The sequence below is a fragment of the Sciurus vulgaris genome, assembly GCF_902686455.1.
Source record: "Sciurus vulgaris genome assembly, chromosome: 15".
NCBI lineage: Eukaryota > Metazoa > Chordata > Mammalia > Rodentia > Sciuridae > Sciurus > Sciurus vulgaris.
In genome coordinates, this window is record NC_136476.1 from 48,365,637 (window position 1) to 48,390,663 (window position 25,027).

Here is a 25,027-nt window from a genome sequence, read left to right on the forward strand (position 1 = left end):
AACCCCAGAGACTGAAAGAAACACAAAGAACATTTGCCCGGACAGTTCAGTGTGTTGATCCCAAGGGAAAAAAAATTCCAAAATAGCTGGCACCGCATAAGAGGTATCTTAAAGATGCTCACTGTGGCCAGGCAAGCACCCCTGTGCTCCCAAGGGACTATCTGGATCACAGTTTTTCAGCACTCCCCAGTTTATCCCTCCTAATATTGGGAGATTAGAAGCTGAGAGCTTCTACACCTCAATGAAGCACAAGGAAAGTGGCCAAATACAACAGAGTCAAAAATATACATGAAGATTGAAAATTTATCCCTGTCAACAAATTTGTTTCCATAGTGGAAACAAGTCCTTTAACATTCATGAAGATTGTTTTCTTTTTATCTTTTCTTACTTTTTTCTCCATATTTCTATTTTTTAATTATTTTTAAATTGTAACATTTTTTCCAATTTTTCAAACATAATTTTATCATATTGTATTATTCTTCAACTTTTTTTCCATTATGCATGATTTTGGGTGTATGTGAGTGTGTGTGGTTGTGTATGCTCTCACTGTACAGATACGTTTACTTAGTATACATGCAATTTCACTTACATACAAGTTTAGTATTCACACAATTTTACTTACACATTAAGAGTGCTTTCCTTCATGTGTTCATTATTTAGACAAGATTACACTTAGGTGAGGTACAATTATATGATGGTCCAAGTTGTTTTGATCTCACATTTTCTCACTCATTCGTACCTAAATTCTGGTCCCTCCTATCTCCCTTTCTTCAACCTCTTTCTCCAGTAACAGCCAAAATTACCTATTCCCTTCTTCCCTCTTTCCTTTCTTTCATTATCTTTGGATAACTTATTATTCCTTATTTAGAGGTGACACATGCTTCCTATCCCCTGCCTCTCCTCTAAGAACTTTTTCAAACACTTCAAACTTTCTCTTGCCTCCTACCCTATTCTCTTAAGGAACTGTAATCTGACTAAATAATATAAGTTATACAGGCTATGCAATTCCTACCCCATTCAAGTTTTTGTGATTATTCATAGGGACTAGATAGTAGACATCTGCTGTTGAACAGCAGATAGTTTAGTTTTAGTTTTCTTTTTTCTTTTTTTAATTGTTGGTGCTATCTTTAAATGCTGACCCCATCATTTCTACATAGGTGGCAATGACTGTTACAGACGTCAAAGTAAACAACAGACATTTATCTTAAGGTTGTATATTTTTGCTGACATTAGTGCCATTCCTGAGTACCTCTTCCAAGAGGTGCTGGAAGAAGATTGGGACACTTCGAGATCACAGAGTAGAGATTCTTTTGCTGAGAAATACTTTATCTCAATCAAGCAAGAGTGAATCTCACACCATACAAAATGTAGCACAACCTGAACCTTAAAATTATCACAACCCAAAAAGTTGAAAAGACAAAAAAACCTAAACTGATGAAAAGGACCCAAGGAGGAAAAATCAGATAGGGTCCTTAGGTTCCATCCCTTGACATCAACTCATAAAAGAAAAACACACAGAAGTCCCAGAATTGATAAGATAATTACACACAAAAGGACACATGTTAAAAAAATAGGAAAGGGAATCCATCTCAACTGATGCATAAGTCTAAGAACTCTGAAGACAGAGGAGACATCCCCCAAATTTCCAATCTCCCCCAAACGAATCCCACTGTTACTGAAGTGGACAAAATCCCAGAGGAAGATTTTTAAAATTGATTATTGGACTGTTCAAAGACCTAGCAGAAGATCTAAGGAATGGATTAAGTGAGAAAATACATGAAATGAAAGACCACTTCAGTAAAGAAATAGAAACATTAAAAACAAGCCAATTATGGTGAGGCAGACATTATTGCCCTATACACATGTATGATTACATGACCAGCATGACTCTGCACCATGTCAAAGGAATGAGAAGGTGTGCTCAATCTGTGTACCATGTGTCAAATGCATTCTGTTATGTATAACTAATTAGAACAAATTAAAAATAAATAAATAAATAAATAAATAAATGAAAGAAAGAAAAAAGGAGAATAAACATAATCACAACTCCTAGAAATGAAAGACATAATCAATAAAAAATCACTTGAAAGCATCTCTAAAAGATTAGATATTGTAGAAAATAGAACTTTAGCCCTTAAAGAGAGAACTTGAAAACAGGGCATATGAACTTGAGAACACAGAATGCTATCATGAGAAAAAGTGATAGACTATAATCAGAATACACAAGTACTCTGGGACAACATCAAGAGACCAAACCTGAGAATCATTTAATTAGAAGAGTACATGGAGATACAAGCTAAAGACATTAAGAACATTTTCAGTGAAATAGTTATAGAAAACTTTTGCCATATCAGAAATGGGCTAGACATCCACATGCAGGAGGCTTCAAAGACCTCAAACAGACCTAATCAAATGATAAGCTCTCTAAGATACATCATAATCAAGATATCTAACATAGAAAATAAGGAAAGACTATTAAAAACTATAAGAGAGAAATGTCTGATTTCTCATTTCAGAACTTAAAATCAAGGAGGGCCTAGAATGAGAAATTTCAAGCTGTAAATGAACAGAAAAACTGGACAAGGACACTGTGCCCAGCAAACTAAGATTCAAATTGAAAGGGAAATAAAAACTCCTATGACAAGAATAAACTAAAACAATTCATGACCTCCAGGTCAGCATTCCAGAACATACTCAAAGATGAACTGCACATGGAGGAACTAAAAAGAAAAATCCCAAAGCTCCCAGACATGGAAGGATCTATAGTATAATAAACACCAAACAAGAATCAAGACAGTATGAAATATAGCAAGAAATCAAAAATGGCAGAAAACCACAAACACATAGGCTTACTAACACTGAATGGTAATGGTCTCAACTCACCAATTAAAAGAGAGATTAGCTGGGTAAGGTGGCACATGCCTGTAGTCCCAGGGACTTTGGAGGCTGAGGCAGGAGGATGGCAAGTTTAAAACCAGCCTCAGCAACTTAGCAAACACTATCACAAAATAAAAAATAAAAAAGAATTGTGATGTAGTTCAGTGGCTGAGCACCTCTAGGTTCAATCCCTGGAACCAAAAAGCAAAACAAACAATACAAAACTGATCCTTGATATTAAATCCTGTAAAGACCCCAAATAAAATAATACTGAGTAATTTCAACACACCCCCATTACCAATAGACAGGTCATCAAACCATAAAATCAATGTAGATAGCTTTAACCTAAATGATACTGTAAATCAAATGGACCTAACCAATATTTACAGAATATTTCGCTCAAAACAGCTGAATTTACCTTCTTCTCAGCAGCTCATGTAACTTTTTCCAATATAGACCATATTCTAGGTCACAAAGTAAATCTCAGAAAACACACAAAAATATTTTAGGTAATCTCATGCATCCTATCAGATCATAATGGAACAGAACTAGAAATCAACAACTAAAAAATAACATAAAACCCAAAAAACAAAAAACACAGAAACCACATAAACACATGGAGATTGAATAATATCCTTTTAAATCAAGAAGAATCAAAGAAGAAATGAGAGTAGAAATCAAGACATTCTTAGAAATATACAAGAACAGAGATAAAACACATCAAAATCTCTGGGACAGTATGAAAGCACTTATAAGAAGAAAATTTATAGCACTGAGTGCCTACATTGAAAAAAATGGAGATATTAAACAAATAATTGTATGTTCCATCAAGATATTATAAAAAGAAGAACAAGGAATCCCAAAATCAGTAGAAGAAAGGAAATAATTAAGTTCAGAATCAAAATTAATGAAATTGAGAATAAAAAGAAAATACATAAAGGGATAGGAATCAGAATTAATATTGTCAAAATGGCCATTCTACCAAAGGCACTATACAAATTCAATGCAATTCCAATTAGAATCCCAATGACATTCCTATAGAAATAGAGAAAGCAATCATGAACTTCATTTGGAAGAATAAGAGACCTTGAATAGCCAAAACAATGCTGAGCAGGAAAAGTGAAGCAGGAGGTATCACAATACCAGACCTTAAACTATACTACAGAGCAATAGTAACAAAAACAGCATGGTATTGGCACCAAAATAGATAGGCAGACCATTGATACAGAATTGAAGACACAGAGATGAACCCACATAAATACAGTCACCACATATTAGACAAAGGAGCCAAAAACATACAGTGGAGAAAAGATAGCCTGTCAAACAAATGCTTCTGGGCAAACTGGAAATCCATATGCAGTAAAATGAAATTAAACCTCTATCTCTCACCCTGCATAAAATTCAACTCAAAATGGACCAAGGACTTAGACATTAGACCAGAGACCCTGCACCAAATAGAAGACAATATAGGCCCGAATCTTCATTGTGTTGGCTTAGGACCAGACTTCAGTAACAAGACTCCCAAAGCACAAGAAATCAAAGCAAGAATCAATAAATGGGATGGACTCAAACTGAAAAGCTTTTCTTACAAAGAATACCATCAATAATGTGAAAAGAGAGCCTACAGAGTGAGAGAAAATCTTTTCCACATGCACTTCAGACACAGCTCTCATCTCCAAAATTTATGAAGAATTTACAAAGTTTTACACCAAAAATAAAAGAACCCAATCAATAAATGGGCCAAGGAATTGAACAGATACTTTACAGAAGATATACAGGCAAATAATAAATATATGAAAAAGTGTTCAACATCTCTAGTAATTAGAGAAATGCAAATTAAAACAACTCTAAGATTTCATCTTACTCCAATTAGAATGACTATTATCAAGAACACAAACAATGATAGATGTCGGTGTGGATGTGGGAAAAATGGCACACTTTCACATTGTTGGTAGAGTTGCAAATTGGTGCAACCACTCTGGAAAGCAGTATGGAGAATCCTCAGAAAACTTGGAATGGACCCATCTTTTGACCCAGTTATCCCACTCTTTGGTTTATACCCAAAGGACTTAAAATTAGCATACTACAGTAACACAGCCACATCAATGTTTATAGCAGCTCAATTCACAATAGCTAGATTGTGGAACCAACCTAGATGCCCTTCAATAGATGAATGGGTAAAGAAATTGTGGTATATATACACTATGGAATATTATTCTGCCATAAAGAAAAATAATGGCATTTTCAGATAAATGAATGGAATTGGAGAATATAATTCATAAGTGAAATAAGCCAATCTAAAACACCAAAGGCCAGATATTTTCCCAGAAAAGTGGGTGATGATATATAATGGGGGTGGGAGGTTGGGGGGTGAGAGAAGAATGGAGGAACTTTAGATTATGACAAGGGAAATGAGAGGGAGGGGGTATGAAAAATGGTGGAATGAGACAGACATCATTACCCTACGTACAGGTATGAATACATGAATGGTATGAATCTACATGGTGCACAAGCATAGTAACAAAATGATTTACCCCATTTGTGTAAAATGAATCAAAATACAGTCTGTAAAAAAGAAAAAGAAAATACACAGAATCAATGCAACCAAGTATGGATTCTTCAAAAAGATAAAAAGATTAATGAACTCTTTGTCAAACTAACCAACAGAAAGAAAAGACCCAAATCAAAAAATAGAGACAAAAAAAATGTCACTAGAGACCATACCAAAATCCAGAGGATCATCAGAATCTATTTTGAAAATTTATACTTCAATACATTAGAAAATCTAGAAGAAATTTACAAATTTCTAAACACATATGACCTCCCAAATTGAACCAGGAATATACAGAAAAGCTAAACACACAAATATTAAATAATTTGAAATTGAAACAATGATTAAAAGCCTTACAAAAAAGAAAAGTCCAGGACCCAATGGATTCTCAGCTGAGTTCTACCAGACCTGTAAAGAAGAATGAACACCAGTCTTTCTCAAATTATTCCTAGAGATTGAAAGGGAGGAAATGCTCCCAAATATATTATATGAAGACAGTACAACCCTGATAGCAAAACCACAAAGGTTCATCAAGGAAAGAAAACTACACACCAGTTTCACTGATGAATATATATATATACAAAAATCCTAACAAACTACATTCAAAAACACATACAAAAAATATTCTATATTAAAGTGATTTCCATTCTAGAAATGCAAGTTTTGTTAAACATGCAAATCAATAAATGTAATTCACCACTAAACAGAATTAAGGAAAAGAATCACATGATCATCTCAATAGATGTAGAAAAGGTCTTCAATAAGATCCAGTACTCATTCATGTTTAAAATGCTAGAGAATCAAAGGATCAAAGGAAAATATCTCAGCATTGCAAAAATATCTCAGCATTTATGACAAACCAAAGCCAACATCATATAGAATGGAGACAAACTAAAAGCATTTTCTCTAAAATCAGGAACAAGAGAAGGCTGTCCAGTCTTACCACTCCTATTTGACATAGTCCTTGGAAGATAGCCAGAGTGATCAGGCAAGGAAAGGAAACCAAAGTCACATAGATAGGATAAGAAGAGGTCATATTGTCTGTTTGCTATATCTGGAACCAAAAAACTCTACCAGAAGACTTCTAGAGCTTATAAATGAGTTCAGAAAAGATCAAAACCCATAAATCAATAATTTTTCTATACTGCAAGGGTGATTCAGCTTTGGAAGAATTCAGGGAAACCATACCATTCACAATAACCAAAAAAACAACAATACTTGTGAATTATTCTAACCAAGGAGGTAAAAGAGATCTACAATGAAAATAATAGAACTCTGAAGAAAGAAATTTAATAAGATCTTAGAAGATGGAAATACAGCCCATGTTCTTCAATAGGTAGAATTAATATTTTCAAGATGGCCATACTACCAAAAGCAATACATAGATTCAATGCAATCCCATCAAGGTATCAATGACATTCTTCACAGAATTAGCAGAAACAATTATTCAATTCATTTGGAAGAATAAGAGACCCAGAAGAGCCAAAACCATACTGAGCAAGAAAAGTAATACGGGAAGCATTACAATGCCTGATCTGAAATTATACTACAGAACTGTAGTAACAAAAACTGTATGATATTAGCATCAAAATAGACATGAAGATCAATTAAACAGAATAGAAGAAACAGAGACAAATTCACTGACCCAAAGCCGTCTGATATTTGACAAAGATGCCAAAATATTTTGAAGAAAAGACAATCTTTTTAACAGACAGGGCTGGGAAAACTGGATAGCTATATGTAGAAAAATGAAACTAGGTCCCCATCTCTCACCCTTCACAAATTCAAACCCAATTGGATCATAAAGACTTAGGGAATACACCAGAAACATTTGAACTTTTAGAAGAAAAGATAGGATCAACAATCCATTGGTGCTGGCTTCAAATTCTATATAACAAGACCTCCAAACTCAAGATATGAAACTGAGAATGAATAAGTTGGATGCTATTAAACTAAAAAGCTTCTCCACAGCACAGGAAGTTATCAGGAGCATGAGGAAAGAGTCTATAGAGTGAGAGAAAATCTCAGCTGCTCAATCCAAAAAAGTGGAGCCTCAGTTACAAAAAGGACCAAGGATACATTTCAGACCAAGACTGAAAACCTGGAAACTTCCTGGATAATCACTGGCCAGAGTCTACTCTGGAAAAGTGAAGGAGCTGAGTTTGATGCCCATTATGCTTTTGGAGCAATGGGGCATCAACCACTCAAGAAGAATAGAGCTTGCATACACAGGGCTTCCTATTTATTCTACCTTTTGTTCCCTCCATGCCCCAGCCTGCTGAAATGTGCTACCTGCATTCAGGACCCATATCCTGATATCCCCCCACTGCCAGTTTGCTGTTCCACACATGCCAATCATTTCTGGTAACACCCTCATCTACACACCCAGAAGTTTCTTAATTTTAAACATCTCTTACTTCAATGAGTTGGTAATTCAGACTAATTATCACAGTATCCTAGTCAATGAGGTTAAGCCATTTAAAAGACAAAAACAACAATAAAATCTGGATTCACAGAGCTTGTATCCTACTAGAAAGAGAAAATAAACATGAAGACACACACACAATATGTCATGGGGCAATAAATTACTTGAAAATATAAATAATTTTGTATAGTTTAGTCAGAGACAATTCTGGAGACTCACTGCGAGCTTGTGATCCTAACATCCCCACATTTCTTATTTGTATAACTTTGAACACATTATACTCCACATTTCTCTATTTCTTAGTAGTATCACAATCATTTTATCTTCCTCAATGCTGTTGTAGTAAATAAATTAATATATTTTAAATGCTTAGAATAGTGTTTTGCAGATGTTTTAGGCAGCTTTTTCACTGCTGTGATGACATGACATGACAAGAACAATTTCAGGGGAGGAAAAGTTTATTTAGGGGCTCATGGTTTCAGAGGTCTTAGTCCATAGATAGCCAGCTCCATTGCTCATGGTTCAAGATGTGGTGGAACATAATGGAGGAAGAGTGAGGGGGAAGGAAGCAGGTCAGAACATGACCACCAAGAGGGAGGGAGAGAGGGAGAGGGAGAGGGAGAGGGAGAGAGAGAGAGAGAGAGAGAGAGAGAGAGAGAGAGAGAGAGAGAGAGAGAGAGAGAGAGAGAGCGAGCACTCTGTTCAACAAGGACAAAATATATACATCCACCAAAGGGACCCACCTCCTCTAGTCACATCTTACCTGCCTACAGTTAGCACCAAGTTTATCTCTATCAGGGGATTAGTGCACTAACCAGGTTGCATCTATTATAACCCAGTCATTTCATCTCTAAGCTTTCTTGCATTGTCTCACACATGAGATTTTGGGAGACACCTTGTATCTAAAAAACACCAGGTTAGTAGTTATTTTTCAATGTGTTACCTATAATTATAAAGAAAGGAAACAGAAAGCATGAGACAGAATAAAGTGTAACTTTGAGAAAAGCTATTTTATAAAAGAATGGTCATAGAAAATCCTTAGGATAAGTGTATACTTTACTTGATGAAAAATGTCTATAATGACCTTTTTTTAAATGTAGGGTCATGCTAGATCACAGTTGTCTGAGATAGCAGCAATTTCTGTTCCTATTAGTTTGTAAAATTTGATTCACAGTTGGAAATGTAAGTTTTAGAATCATTCTACTGTTAGGTAAATGGATATATAACATGTGCAAAGAATTTGCTACATTATTATTTGAGAAATATTAAAATGATAATGATTGGTTTTTGTCTCATGGATAAGGATATGCATTAAACTGACACCCAGAATAAGAATACATATTTATAAAATTCAATACTTCAGATAAATTTGAATATACAGTTTATTTAAAAACATGAAATATCTGAGTAAATTCTTACTATATGTACTTATCAGAGAAAAGACAAATTATATAGAACTTCCCTGAAAAACATCGTCTAATGGATAACATTTGTCCTAATAGCTGATAAGAAAATATGTACTAAAGAGAATAAAAAGAGTTAAGGGAAATAAAAGTAGAGAGTGTAAATTTATTTTTAAAATGCACAAGATAACATTGGTGTTTTTCTATGGACCAGACCTAACATAACATCAAAGTATATGCTATAGAATTCCCAGATTTGAGTCACAGAGGTATATTTCATCACAAAAGTAATTTAAATACATGTTCTCATAGTTTTCAATGTTGGCTGTTTAGAGTATATGTTCACATGACCACAACAATAGCAAATTGGAGATGACATTAGTCTCTACAAAATATCCTTTTTCCTTTGTTCTTCTAATATCACTACAACCATTCAAGGACCTTGAAATGAAACAGTAAGTGAGGCTTAATTACTTCTGCCTCCAGTAACACACCTTTTTTCTCTTTTCCTGTGTGTGCTTTATAATCAAACTGCCACTCAGCATGATCTTAGTTTTTGATATGTGATGTCTTTGAAGATTGTGTATCTTGGAATCCAGTTCAGTACTACAATTCATGAAAAAGTACTTATTTTTTAATCCAGGGACTGCAGTGCATTGTATTCTACGGCTTCATCAATGTTTTTAGAAAACCATAAATTTGACCAACATATACAAGAAATTTTTAAAACACGTATACTTGTTATATGAATTTTCAGATATTTTGTTAAAAATATCCAATTGTATGAATTAATAAAGAAGAAATTAGCAAGATAGACATATTCACAGTCATCAGGTATGAAAACTGTTTTCCAGGATCCTTACCCAAGTTAGTAAGACTGAGTCCCAGATCTCATGCTGTCAGCTTGATTCCCTTTTGCACTTTTTCTACTTGAGTAGATGACTTGACTTCCCAAACATGGCGGAGTAGATAGGCAAACAGCACAGCAATGTGGTTTTTGGTTTCTTGGACCAAAATGGCTTGTTTGTGGTTTCTAAAGCACACAGCAGTCTCAGCGAATCTCTGATCAGTTGGTCACATCTGTGCACTGGGTAGTCTTGGAAGTAAACAAAATATTTAAAATACTTCAGAACAGTAAATTAAAATTACTGAAGGAGAAAAAGAATACAAGATTATCCTAGCAGTGACTATATCAAAATGTCATATGTTTATTTGGTTATTAGTAAAAGATAATCATGAAAATGTTCATTTTAAGAATTACTAGGAAGTATATGTGCTGAAACTTTGTTACAGCTAATATCACACAAAGAGTCAAAGTTCCTTCATTTTTGTGCTCAAGCATTTTATTCTTTAAATACATAATGCCATTAAATCATTATGACAATTTTAGAGGAAAATAAAAGGAGCAATAATATGTGTTACTTGATGTGGAATTGCAAAGATAGCAGGTCAAATGCCTACAGAGACCATAAAGTGAAATATAAAGAATGAAATACATGAAGTTAGATAGAAGTCAGTGGATAACTCAAAGACACATAAACTCACTTGTTTCAAGGACTTGTGGGCGAATGAAGATATGGCTATGATCCAGTTATTTTGGAGCCTCCTAACAGGAATTTTCAATTTCTGAAATAGGTCATAAAATGGATCATTTTACTACACTGTAAAATTAACATTAAATCATTTTATATCAGTTTAGCACTCCTACCAATAAATTGGAGGCAAGCAGTCATATGAAGACTAATTTGATTTGGTAATATTTCTCAAATAGCTTTAAGGTATTTATTTCAAAATATCTTTTTGTTTATACATATATACAAACATATACATATACACATATATATGTATAATCATATTTTACTATTTTTTTCAAACATTAAATATTTTTAATGCCATGTTTAAAAAATAAACATTAATGCAAAAAACTACGATGAAGAAAATAACATTTTAAGTAAAGAGAGGATTACTGAGTTTCTCTTTTACTTTAGGGTCATATCTCCTTATTTACTTTTTTCGCTTCTTTTTCTTTTTTTTTTAGTATTTTATATTTATTACTTATTTATTTATTTATTTATTTTTAACTGCCTCTGTGTCCTCAGATCAAGGTTTGAGCATATACTTTCTTCTTGGTTATCTGGCCCCAACAGAAGGTTGCTGGGGAGTTGGAAGGGTAGGCATTTTATTTTATTTATTTTTTTTATAACTATAATGTATTTTTTTATTGTAAAAAAATGGGATACATGTTGTTTCTCTGTTTGTACATGGTGTAAAGGCATACCATTTGTGTAATCATTAATTTACATAATGTTGTTTGATTCATTCTGTTATTTTTTTCCCTTCCCCCCACCCCTTCCACCCCTCTTTTCCCTCTATACAGTCCTTCCTTCCTCCATACTTGCCCCCCTCCCTAACCCTAACTCTAACCCTAACACTAACCCTTCCCTCCCCCCATTATGTGTCATCATCCACTTATTAGCGATATCATTCTTCCTTTGGCCTTTTGAGATTGGCTTATCTCACTTAGCATGATATTCTCCAATTTCATCCATTTGCCTGCAAATGCCATAATTTTATCATTCTTTATGGCTGAGTAATATTCCATTGTATATACATACCACAGTTTCTTTATCCATTCATCAATTGAAGGACATCTAGGTTGGTTCCACAGTCTGGCTATTGTGAATTGAGCAGCTATGAACATTGATGTGGCTGTATCTCTGTAGTATGCTGATTTTAAGTCCTTTGGGTATAGGCCAAGGAGTGGGATAGCTGGGTCAAATGGTGGTTCCATTCCAAGTTTTCTAAGGAATCTCCACACTGCTTTCCAGAGTGGCTGCACCAATTTGCAGCCCCACCAGCAATGTATGAGTGTACCTTTCTCCCCACATCCTCGCCAACACCTGTTGTTGCTTGTATTCTTGATAATCGCTATTCTAATTGGGGTGAGATGGAATCTTAGGGTGGTTTTGATTTGCATTTCTCTTATTACTAGAGATGTTGAACATTTTTCCATATGTTTGTTGATTGCTTGTAGATCTTCTTCTGTGAAGTGTCTATTCATTTCCTTAGCCCATTTTACTATTTAGACTGTAAGTTTCTTTTTAAGGACAGTAACTTTTTCTGTGTAGCTCTTACATTGCTTAATTTTATGGTGGTTTTCACCTAACATACTCCTAATTCACTAACAGGTTATTTGTCAAGTATGATGTCAGGGAACATTTTTTTAAAATTTAATTATTTTTCATTTTTTTTGTTCTAATTTAGTTATCAGAATCTTTAGACTATTTACTATCTTTAACTGTGCAAGGTTTATTATACTAGATGTACCTCAATACATGAATGACTTAAATGACTTAAATGAAATAAAGAATTACACTATGTCCTCCCTAACCTATTATCTCTCTGGAAAGTCATATAGGTGAAAAAAGAAAAGCACAAAATTTTTGGAGGTAAAACATAAATGTGTTTTATATTTTGACAGTTATAATATCAGGTGAACTTTCAAAAATGTACTTACTGTGTAACTCAAAGGAATATTGAATTTATTTTTTCTGAGCATACTAGAGTTGATTGCTCTAATAAAGTCTGTAACCTTTAATAAATCTTCGATGTCCATTTTTACATTCAGTACATCCTATTTATAACTCTCATTCATTAAAGCACAGACACATTGGGGGGAATTCTGCTAACACAGTTAAGGTGGCCCTCAAATTGATATCTGCTCCTAGATTGAGAATTTTCTCTATTTACCCTTTGCTTTCTTACCTACACTCTACCACAAGTAGGACTGTGAGTATTTGCAGCTGAGAATCATGCAAATATGTTGAAATCTGAATAAGCAGTTTTACTATATTTTGTCCTTTATTAAATTCACTGACTGATATTTCTGTTATGGTTAATATATTTATCATCTTTGCAATTTCTCACCCACTTTTCTAAGATAGATAATGAGTCAAAATGAGGTGAAGATATTTGATATACAATGAGTCGCCCTCAAATTATTTTTGCATTTTGTAATTGGGTTGCATGTATATAATTTTTAGAGAAACATTATTTTATTTAGTAGAAACTATATTTTTTCAAAGAAAACCTGATTTTAAATTAGAAAGACACTGAATCTAAAATGCTGTTTATTTAGTCAGTTTTTTTTCAATGCTGAGAACAAAAGATCTGACAAGAACAATTAGAGGAGGAAAAGTTCATTTTGGGATTTGTGGTTTCAGAGGTTTCATCCATAGAAAGCTGGCTCTATTCCTCAGGGCTCAAGGTAAGGCAAAACATTATGGTGGTTCGAGGCATTAATCAAGAAGCAGGCAGAGAGAGAGACAGAGACAGAAGCAGAAAGACAGAGAGAGATGGTGGTGGGTGCCGGGGACCAGCCCTAGCAGCAGAGTCCAAGGGTCCTTGATGGCCTGAAATGTAAAAGCCCCCAAAAGATTAGGCGGCGCAGCGTCGGCGATGGACAGCAACCACACAGACTCAGGTCGGTGTTAGGTTGCTGACAAGTTTATTGAATTTTTCTTACAGTTTTTATACCCTTACACTTTTCACTAAAAATATTTATGACTTCATATGAAGAAGAAAGTTCTTAGAAGTTTATCAATAGATAACAGAAGCTAGGTCTGCACAGTTAGCCAATTAGCGCCACCTGGCACATTCATCTTATTTGACATTTCCCCACAATGAACTATCCTTGACTCGAAACTTACAAAAGCAAGTTGATGTATACCACTTTTTTCTTTGAAGTTTAACTTCTATTTGATCTCTTACCGCTAAGACTAATTATAACTTCTAGTAATTTGTTATTAATTTTTCATGACTATAATTACATGTCTACGCTATGTTAAATCATATTATACTATTAAGAACCAAGTTATTGTCTTCAGAGTAAAAAATCTTCATCTAAAAGAACTAAAACTTTTCTTTTGAACTAAATATAATGTATTTCTGTGGGAGGCTCATTACTTTGCAGAAGAAACCAGATGTAATAAATATGTTGATCACTGAAGCTAAGAGAATCACTTATATGCAACTAGATGTCTGGGAATCTTGTAAAAGTTAACAAAAACATCACAAAACATATTGCTTCAGAATGTCCACCATTCCCTATAGGAATATTAGTGCTTTGTGTAAACAAATGAACTTTATTTTACTGGAATTGAGTTAACTCATATGAACTGTTTGTGTTCCCATCATCCTTCAACCGAAGAACTTTATTAAACATGATTAATCCACGTGATATTGTGAGTTCTGGTGAAAAACAAGAAAGGAAGAGAGATTAACACTCTGAGGAAGGGGCTCCAGCTTTACTCAACTTACGACGAGTCCTTGCCAGCGTCTTCCAGGGAAAGCCTTAGCAGAGCCCAACTTACGACGAGTCCTTGCCAACATCTTCCAGAGGAAGTTTCCAACCTCTGGCATGGACTGTTATCCGCTAGGCACATTCCCCTGGCATGAGTTCTATACGCCAGGCGCCCCCACAGTTCCCCCTTTTTTGTTTTGAAGATCAAAAAGACCTTTTTGAATTTGAAGGCCCTTAATAGCCCTTGTTAAAAGTCGAAGGATGACTGGAAGACAAAGAATCATCATAAAAATGCAAAATCCAATTAGAGCAAATTGTAGAATAGTGTTAAAAAGGGTACTATCAGTAATAGTTTTCTTAATATTAGTAAAAATTTCCATGGGAAGGTTGGCATCTGGAGCAACAGCAAGATGTGCTTGACTCAAATCTTTTATTTTTTGTTGCAAATCTAAGATATCCGGAGCTAAATTAGTATTATTCCATATACCTTTAAGATGATTTTGAACCTCAGACCAATGAGTAGTGTTATCAGCTTCTAAAGGAGTAACACAAATCCATTTGTAGTTAGCATGACACCTAGTGGTCATTCTGGTTTGTATATTCTGAATCTTATTCCCTATAAAAAGAACTGCTTCTTCAAGAGCATTGATCCGAATCTCCAATTTCTTATCAATTTGCTCCTGGGTAGCTAGAGCCACGGAAACATTATGTGAGAGATCATTAACATGAGAAGCAGTATGGATTTGCTGTACTAAAGCAGTAGTTGAAACTGCTAATGCTGTAATGATACTGATTAAAGCTGTAATTCCTAAAATTAGCGCTGCCACAAAACGTTTTGGTCTCATTAATTCATTTAGGTTTTTTAGAATTTCAGTCCCTGGATCATCATACCAAGTCTCTTTTAAAGTTACAGGTAGAATAACATAAGGAGGTTGATGTACAATAAAGAATACCTTTAAATCCTTGTCAAATGTAGAGTTAATGCAATTAGTTAACACACAATTCTTACATCGTATGTCATAGGCATCATTGTTTTTTGTAATGTTAACATTAGAAACAGAACCTAATAAGATAGCATGAGGAGCATTAATGCAAGCTCTAATATTATAAGACTCAACCTTAGTAGTCTCAGGCCTATTTAATTTCACTACATCAATGGCTGCAAGCAATCTATATAAATCTGGAAAATATGAACGTTTGTCATGTTTAAGAACAGATTGAAAAGCCGGAGTTACCCAGCCGGGAGTAAACCACCTATGTAGGGGCTCTCCAAAACCTAACTCTTTTGATCCAGAAAGAGTATACGTTCCATCTAGCTTTTGATTTTCCTCAAGTATTTTTGGTTTATAATCAGTCCAGGGAGAAGATACAGAAAAATCTTTGATTAAAGTATGAGAATCCCTTGGGTTAAATATTACAGCTGATTGTGAAAACCCACAAGTAATCCATTTGGGAAAATCAACATGGATGTCTATAGTATTCCAATAACCATCTGGATGCTTAGCCTTTGGTTCACATTTTGTAACCATTTCAGGAAGACTTTCATTTATATAAGTTTCATTATAATTATTATAACCAATTGATATCATTTCTAAAGTCCAAATATATCTTTTAATTGGGTCAGACTTGGGAGAGTCAGTCAAATAAGTTCTATAACTGAGGGGAAGACATCCTAATGGCAAATGTATATTATCCAGAGAAAAGCACAAAGGAGTCTCTTCCGTTAATCCATGAAAATTAACTGTATCTGCCATCTTATGAGGAATAAAAGAATCAGATACACCTCCCATGAGTTCTGGATGACTAGTAAATATTTTTACGTTGGGTCTACCCCACGAGCTTGCATGAAGCAATGGCGGATTAGGAAAATAGGTCCAATAAGCCTTTTCGGCGTCAATTTGGTCATTCATAGCATGTACAGGCAACACCTGAACAGTGAGCAAGGAAAGCATAGCCAAAAAAACCAGTTCAGGTGTTTTAGTTTTACCCGAACTAGTCACCATACGCTCAGCCTCAGAAGTTAAACGTTTTAATTGTCCCCATGATGGAAAGGGAGAATGACGAGTGGAGTGAGCCTGGGGAAGACGCAATTCGTCCAATCTTCGTGTTAAAACATCATCCGGGGTCGAACTGGTCGGGTAGGGTGTTCGAGAATTCCTCCTCCTTCTCGGGTGACGTCTTTTGTTTGACTTCATCTGCATTGATGTGTCTGATCAATCTATCAGGAATCCACAGCGGTGTTTCTGCGTCCTGTGGAAAAACACAAGCATAGCCTCGACCGGATGTTAAAAGAACATCAGGTCCTTTCCATTGTCCTGTAAGTAAATCTTTCCATTTAACCATAACAGCTGGATTGGGACTTTGTTGTTCCCAATGTCTCATCATAGGAGTTATTCCTTGTTTATCAGCATTTAAATGATTAAGAACAAAAAGAGCATGTTGTAGGATATGATGAGGGGAAGAATATTTTAATTCCCCCTCTTTAAGTTTATTAATCTGTTGTTTTAGACGTTGATGACTTCTTTCTACAATAGCTTGTCCTTGAGGATTATATGGTATACCTGTAGAATGGCTAATATTAAAACGTGAACAAAAATCCTTAAATGCTTTTGAGGTATAAGCTGGAGCATTGTCAGTTTTAATCTTTTTAGGCATGCCTAACATAGCAAAACATAGGAATAAGTGTTGAATGACATCTTTATAGGCTTCTCCGGTCCTAGCAGAAGCAACAACAACATGAGAAAAGGTATCAACCGTAACATGCACAAATGACAATTTTCCAAATTCTATGATATGAGTAACATCCATTTGCCACAAGATGTTAGGAAGTAAGCCTCTAGGATTAACTCCAAACTGTGGAGAAGAAAAATATTGAGGACAAACATGACAAGAACGAACAATCTGCCTAGCTTCTTCCCTAGAAATATGAAACTGCTTTTGTAGAGCAGAGGCATTTTGATGATGATTCTTATGTGAAAGAATGGCTTCCTCTTTAACTGTTAAAATAAAGGGTTTAGTCAGCAAATCCGCTTGAGCATTTCCTTCAGCCAAAGGTCCGGGTAATTTAGAATGTCCTCGAATATGACCTATAAAAAAAGGTAAATGTCTTTCTTGAATTAATTTTTGTAAGAGAGAAAGTTTAGGCGCTATGATTGAGGAATCTGAGATGGTTGCAGTTTCAATAACAGGAAACAGCTTTACAATGTAAAGTGAATCAGTATAAAGATTAAACGATTGACTAACATTACTGAAGGCATAAATAACTGCTTCTAGTTCGGCTCTCTGTGCTGAAGTTTCTGTTGTCCATTGAACAAAGGGTTGATTATCAATTAAAGTTACTGCTTTGCCATTTGAAGATCCATCTGTAAAAATTGTAATAGCATTAGATAAAGGGAAAGAAGAGGTCCATTTTGGAAAAATAATGTTAGTTTCCTGTAAAAAATGTAAAATAGGATCATTCGGTAAATGAAAAGAAATTTTTCCCAAAAAATTACAGAAAGCTATAGTCCAGTTGTCATCAATTTGCATTAAATGTTCAAATTGTTCCCTTGTATAAGGAATAATAATTTCATGCATTTCCTGAGCAAATAATTCTTTACTTCTTTGTCTAGCTTTAAGTACTAATAAAGCAACCATGGTAGGATAAGCTAGGAGAATCTTTTTTCCAGTAACAGGTAAATGAATCCATTCAATAGGATCATTTTGCCACAAACATCCAGTTGGAGTATGCTTAGTTTTTAAAATAATAAAATACCATGGTAAGGCATAATTAATTTGTTGTAAATAATGATGAGAAATGGCCTGTTCAACAACACGTAAAGCTTCTTTTGCTTGATCAGTTAAAGTCCTAGGGGAAGTTGGGTTAGAATCTCCTTTTAGTATTTCAAACAATGGCTTTAAATCCCCTGTAGATAATTTTAAATAAGGTCTAATCCAATTAATATCTCCTAGAAGTTTTTGAAAATCATTTAAAGTTTGCAATTTATCTTGCCTAATTTGTAATTTTTGAGACATAATTTTATCAGTTTTAATTGTTCTTCCCAAATAATTAAATGGAGGTTCATGTTGAATTTTTTCAGGGGCGACTACAAGACCCCAAGTTTGTAAGGTTGTAATGACAGTCTTTAAAATCTGTTTTAAAATATCCATAAGGGGATGAGCAAGTAAAATATCATCCATATAATGAATCATATAACAATCTGGGTAGGCTTCTCGACAAGTTATCAGGGCTTGATCTACAAACTTCTGACATAAAGTTGGACTATTTTTCATTCCTTGAGGCAATACTTTCCACTGATATCTTTGATAAGGTCTTTGTAAATTAGGAGAAGGCAGACTAAAAGCAAATCTCCATCTGTCTTGTTGAGCCAGAGGAATGGTAAAAAAGCAATCTTGTAAATCAATAACAATGATATGATATCCTTTAGGAACAGCTACTGGAGATGGGAGACCAGGCTGTAATGCTCCCATAGTTTCCATAGTATTATTAACAGCTCTGAGATCCTGCAAAAGTCTCCATTTTCCTGATTTCTTTTTTATAACAAAAATAGGAGTATTCCAAGGACTAGTGGAAGGCTCTATATGTCCCAGAGCAAGTTGTTCTTTAACTAACTGAGTAGCTGCAGCTAATTTCTCTTTAGACAGGGGCCACTGTTCCACCCACACTGGAATGTTGTTTTTCCAGATTATCGGGTCAGCCTGTCTGGTAACAGAGGCCCCTAGGAAAAAGGCGAGTCTGATTCATCAGTCAGTGTAATATTTAACTGCTCCATTAAATCTCTACCCCACAATGTAAAAGGGAGGGAGGGAATCACATATGGTTGAAAAGTCCCTGCTTTATTTTTATCTTCCGATTCCCAATGAAGTATCTCTGCACTTTTAGCTACGTTAGATGCAAGTCCCAAGCCCACTAGCGTAGATGGTGATTTAGTAGTCGGCCACGAAGGAGGCCAGTCATGAGCTGCAATGCAAGTAACGTCAGCTCCAGTATCTAACAACCCCTTGAACTCCTTACCATTAACTTTAATAACTTTCATAGGTCTTTGCTCTGATATTTTTTGAATCCAAGCTACCATGTTAGTAGAGCCAAAACCGTCAGTTCTTTTTCCTTGTAAAACTGGATTAGGCAACTTTAAGTATGGCAATAACAGTAATTGTGCTATTCTCTGTTGAGGGAAAATCTGAATTGTTTTAGTAGGAGGCGAAACCATGATCTTAATCTCTCCTTGATAGTCAGAGTCAATAACACCAGGAATAACTTGTAAGCCTAGTTTTGCCATGGAACTGCGCCCGATAATGAGGCCCATATGTCCTTCTGGAAGAGGACCATAAACTCCTGTAGGTATTAAGGACACTTCTGATTCTGATGTTAAAATTAAATGTTCAGAGGAAGGTAAATCTAACCCTGCACTCCCTGGGGTCCCTCTGGCCAGGTCATTGACTGTTGTTTTACAAACGGGTTGGTAGCTCCCCAATTGTTTTTCGGGGCCTGGGGAAGGCCCCATAACCCGTTTTTTGGCTGAAAATTATCAATTGGCGTCACAGGGACAGTTTCTTGATTAGACCCTGGAGCAGTAAGTATTGATCCATCCTTATGGAATCTGGAGCGACACTCTTGGGCCCAATGAAATCCCTTTTGACATCTGGGACAAATAGTTTTTGGATTTCCAGCATTAAGTGCAGGCTTATTTTGTGGTTGAAAATTAATATTAGGAGGCCGAGAGGGACACTCCCTACTAAAATGACCTAATTGGCCACAAGAAAAACAGTTTCCTGGAGTGCGAGAAGACCTTGGCTGATTTCCTTGAGTGTTTTGGGGTTTTCCCTGATTGATATCTTTCAAATATTGGGCATAAGTTTTTCCTTGAAAAGCAGCTGCCATAATCATCCCTTGAATATGAGCTGGACTCGTGTCCATGCAGGTTTTTATATAATCAGATAATGTCCCTGTCCTTCTAATAGGCCTTAAGAGAGCCTGGCAAGTAGGATTAGCATTTTCAAATGCTAATTGTTTCAACAATATTTCAGCAGCCTCAGGATTAGTAATTATTTTTGAAATATTTTCCTCCAATTTGGCTAAGAAATCTTCATAAGGTTCCATACCTCCTTGCTTAATATTACTTAAAAAGGATGTTTTTGTATCAGAGGACGGAAGGCGTCTCCAGGCAGCTACAGCCAATTTTGAAACTTCCTCCAACACTTTTCTTGGTAATCTAATTTGAGCAGCTGGGGAAGCCCAATCATCAGTCCCTAATACTTGTCCCAGCAATATTCTATTTCTATCTCTAAGACCTTTAGCCAATTGAGATTGTAAAGTCATTTTTGCCTGCTCTTCATATTCGGTTTTCCATAGTAAATAATGCCCGGGAGTTAAGCAAGAACGAGCAGTTTGTTGCCAATCAAAAGGCGTAAGCCACTGGGAGCCAATATTTTCTATTAACTGGAGGACATAAGGAGATGTTGGTCCTAAATCTTTCACAGCTGTTCTTAACTCTTTAATTATCTTAAATGACAAAGGCTCCCATTGAGGTTCTCCTCCTTCATCGATAGCCCAAATTACTGGGCAACAAAGACTAAGATCTCCAGCCTTTTGTGCCTCTGCTACAGCCCCTAGAAATCCTATTTTTGCTACTGAATTTTGTTTAGATGATTTTTGCTTATGAGTAACAGGGGCCACAAAAGGAGGATAATCCTCATTATGATATCTAAAAACAGCCTCCTCCAAATCTTCCTGATCTGAGGGTGACAGTTGATCAGGATCATCGCCTTCCTGAATTCCCTCATCATCAGCTTCATTAGTATCACGATTCTCACCCTGTGTTTCTTGATTATCTTCAGCAGAGACTGCTATGACCTGATCATTAGTAAGCTCCTGATCACTGGTCGGGGACAACAGTAATTTTCGTTCCAATTGCTCAGCTGGTGGTTTTGTATCAAAACAATCCCTAAATAAACCCCATAATGCAAAAGCATCCTCAGGAACTCTCTCATTTCCATATAACTTATAATAACTTTTCATATCACGACCGACCTGTTTCCATATTTTTAAATCAAGAGCGCCTCTGTCTGGAAACCATGGTGAACATTCCTGTATAAACTGAAAAAAGTGACGTAATTGTGCAGAACTTACAGTAACACCTCCTTTCTTTAATAAATGCTTTGCTATATCAAGAAATAAAGTTCTCTCTTTAGATTCTGTATTACCCATCCTATCCAATCCCTGCCCTTTCTTTCTCAGTCTCTGTTACTGAGGGGACCGCGGCTCCCCGGGCAGTATCCTAGCTGCCAACCGCCTGAAAAAAAAGAAAAGAAAAGAATAAGACACTTACCAATCAGGTCCCTGTTCGGGCGCCAAACTGCCGGGGACCAGCCCTAGCAGCAGAGTCCAAGGGTCCTTGATGGCCTGAAATGTAAAAGCCCCCAAAAGATTAGGCGGCGCAGCGTCGGCGATGGACAGCAACCACACAGACTCAGGTCGGTGTTAGGTTGCTGACAAGTTTATTGAATTTTTCTTACAGTTTTTATACCCTTACACTTTTCACTAAAAATATTTATGACTTCATATGAAGAAGAAAGTTCTTAGAAGTTTATCAATAGATAACAGAAGCTAGGTCTGCACAGTTAGCCAATTAGCGCCACCTGGCACATTCATCTTATTTGACATTTCCCCACAATGAACTATCCTTGACTCGAAACTTACAAAAGCAAGTTGATGTATACCACTTTTTTCTTTGAAGTTTAACTTCTATTTGATCTCTTACCGCTAAGACTAATTATAACTTCTAGTAATTTGTTATTAATTTTTCATGACTATAATTACATGTCTACGCTATGTTAAATCATATTATACTATTAAGAACCAAGTTATTGTCTTCAGAGTAAAAAATCTTCATCTAAAAGAACTAAAACTTTTCTTTTGAACTAAATATAATGTATTTCTGTGGGAGGCTCATTACTTTGCAGAAGAAACCAGATGTAATAAATATGTTGATCACTGAAGCTAAGAGAATCACTTATATGCAACTAGATGTCTGGGAATCTTGTAAAAGTTAACAAAAACATCACAAAACATATTGCTTCAGAATGTCCACCATTCCCTATAGGAATATTAGTGCTTTGTGTAAACAAATGAACTTTATTTTACTGGAATTGAGTTAACTCATATGAACTGTTTGTGTTCCCATCATCCTTCAACCGAAGAACTTTATTAAACATGATTAATCCACGTGATATTGTGAGTTCTGGTGAAAAACAAGAAAGGAAGAGAGATTAACACTCTGAGGAAGGGGCTCCAGCTTTACTCAACTTACGACGAGTCCTTGCCAGCGTCTTCCAGGGAAAGCCTTAGCAGAGCCCAACTTACGACGAGTCCTTGCCAACATCTTCCAGAGGAAGTTTCCAACCTCTGGCATGGACTGTTATCCGCTAGGCACATTCCCCTGGCATGAGTTCTATACGCCAGGCGCCCCCACAGGTGGGGAGCACTAGCTCTGCTTAACAAGGACAAAGTAAAACAAAGTAAAATACACAAAGGCCTGCCTCCAGGGACCCACCTCCTCCAGCCACACCCTACCTGCCTACAGTTACCTCTAAGTTAATCCCTTTCATCCCTAATCATTTCATCTTTGAAATTTCTTGCATTGCCTCACACATAAACTTTTGAGGGACACATCACAGCTACTATAACACTACTTCAGCAAGATAATTGTATTTTCTATTACTGAAATTAGTCTAAGAATAAGAGAAAGACATAAAATTTACCTAATTAACTTTAACAATTCCAGGGACACATTTTCAGTAGAAATCTTCAATTTATGTTTATTTGTGAGATAAAATCATTATAATGAATAGGACAAAGCAATAAATCAGTGTAGACAAAATTAGATATTTTCAAAAAATCTGTAACCTTAAATAAATCTTCAATGTCCATTTTTACATTCAGTCCATCCTATTTATAGCTCTCATTTACTAAAGCACAGACACTTTGGGGGGAATTCTGCTAACACAGTTAAGGTGGCCCTCAAATTGGTATCTGATCCTAGATTGGTATCTGATCCTCTGCTTGCTTACCTACACTCTACCACAAGTTGAACTGATTTCTAATTATTTTTCTATTAATTGGGAAATTTTGACAGATAAAGATTGACCGAAGTCCAAGACTTTGGGGCTGATGAGTGGCAGATTCAGGTTGGTTTGAAACCAATATCTGTATTCTTTGTTTATAAGCAATACTATCTCAAAATATAAATTGGCTGACTATAAGAATGTAGGGAGAACAGTGATGAACTGATTAAAATGACAATGAGCTAAAAATGTAATTAGATGAGTTAGTTATGGTTCTTGTAAAGCATGTTGGCCTATTTTGGTAAAACTCAGTAATGAAGAAAATTGCTGAGTAGTCTTGACGTCTATCATCCCTGGATTGTGTATTGATCATATTTAGAACTTCTTGGGGCAATGAAGAATGAATCTTATTGAGAAATACAGTATTAGATCATTGTGTGGTAGTAAAACTGTTACTTTCTTACTTTTCACACAGCTTTTATTTTCACTTCTGTACTTCTTATATTTGTAAGGAGGAAGAGTTGCTTTTTATTTCTTCTCTGTATCAGAAATACTGTAAGGTGGCTGCATACATTTGAAGAATTGCCATATTTTTAATCCTATTTCTCTGTGTGTAAAAGAGACATGTGTCGTCTGAATGAAAGGAACTATATAATAGCATTGTTCCCGATAATATTAAAGTGAACCACAAGGCTGAAGTGAACTTTCACAAGGTAATCTTTTCCAAAAGGAAAGCAAAACTTCTTGCTTCTATATTTGATTAGTATTAGAATTTAGACTTGTGAGGAAGACAAACAAAGGAATAAAAATACAAGTTTTTCTTATTTATTTTGTGGTATGTTTTTCTTCTTTGAAAAGTTGGTTTTGCTTTATATGTTGCAATTTGAACATAATGATTTTGATCAAGGTCAGATGAAGTTTGAGTCTAGACAGTGTCAATAGGCAATAGATGATAAAAACAACTAGTTTGCCTCTTTTGTTTGATTACAAAATATTTACACTCAAATTAACTCATATATTGTGAATCATGGAGTCAATATAGATGTATTACATGTGTGCAATCTATTATTATTTAAAAGAACCCACAATCGTAAAATCTGGCTCTAACCTTTCATTTCTTTTTCTTTTTTATTGGGTGGGGAAGTGGGACCGGGAATTGAACTCAGGAGCACTTCACCACTGAGCACAGGGTCTCAGTGAGTTGCTTAGCATCTTGCCATTGCTGGGGTTCATTGACTTTTATTGCTTTGAAGACAAGACAAGACAATGCTTTATGAATTGCATGCTGAATAACATTTCTTAAAGTCATATTTTAAACATTTGCCTCTAATATGCAATATACTAATATTAATATAAATGCTACTTCTCTTCCCATCTCCCCATGCTCCTGTCCTGAATTTCCATTT

General features: G+C 35.4%; 2 protein-coding genes across 2 annotated transcripts in view; both read right to left on the reverse strand.

Moving 5' to 3' along the window:
• Positions 1–16,561, reverse strand: part of LOC306644964 (endogenous retrovirus group K member 19 Env polyprotein-like) — a gene marked incomplete at both ends in the record, with an annotated part of 109,565 nt that extends 93,004 nt beyond the window's left edge. Inside the window, one exon of the mRNA XM_079112190.1 lies at positions 14,773–16,561. Coding sequence (XP_078968316.1) covers positions 14,773–16,561 — 1,789 coding nt within the window. The remainder of the gene's footprint in view (positions 1–14,772) is intronic.
• A 3,395-nt stretch (positions 16,562–19,956) lies between these two features.
• LOC306644965 (endogenous retrovirus group K member 5 Gag polyprotein-like) lies at positions 19,957–21,765 on the reverse strand (the record flags this gene model as incomplete). The annotated part of the gene is made up of 1 exon (XM_079112191.1): positions 19,957–21,765. The coding sequence occupies one exon, from the start codon at positions 21,763–21,765 to the stop codon at positions 19,957–19,959; it is 1,809 nt and encodes a 602-aa protein (XP_078968317.1).
• Between the last annotated feature and the right edge of the window lie 3,262 nt (positions 21,766–25,027).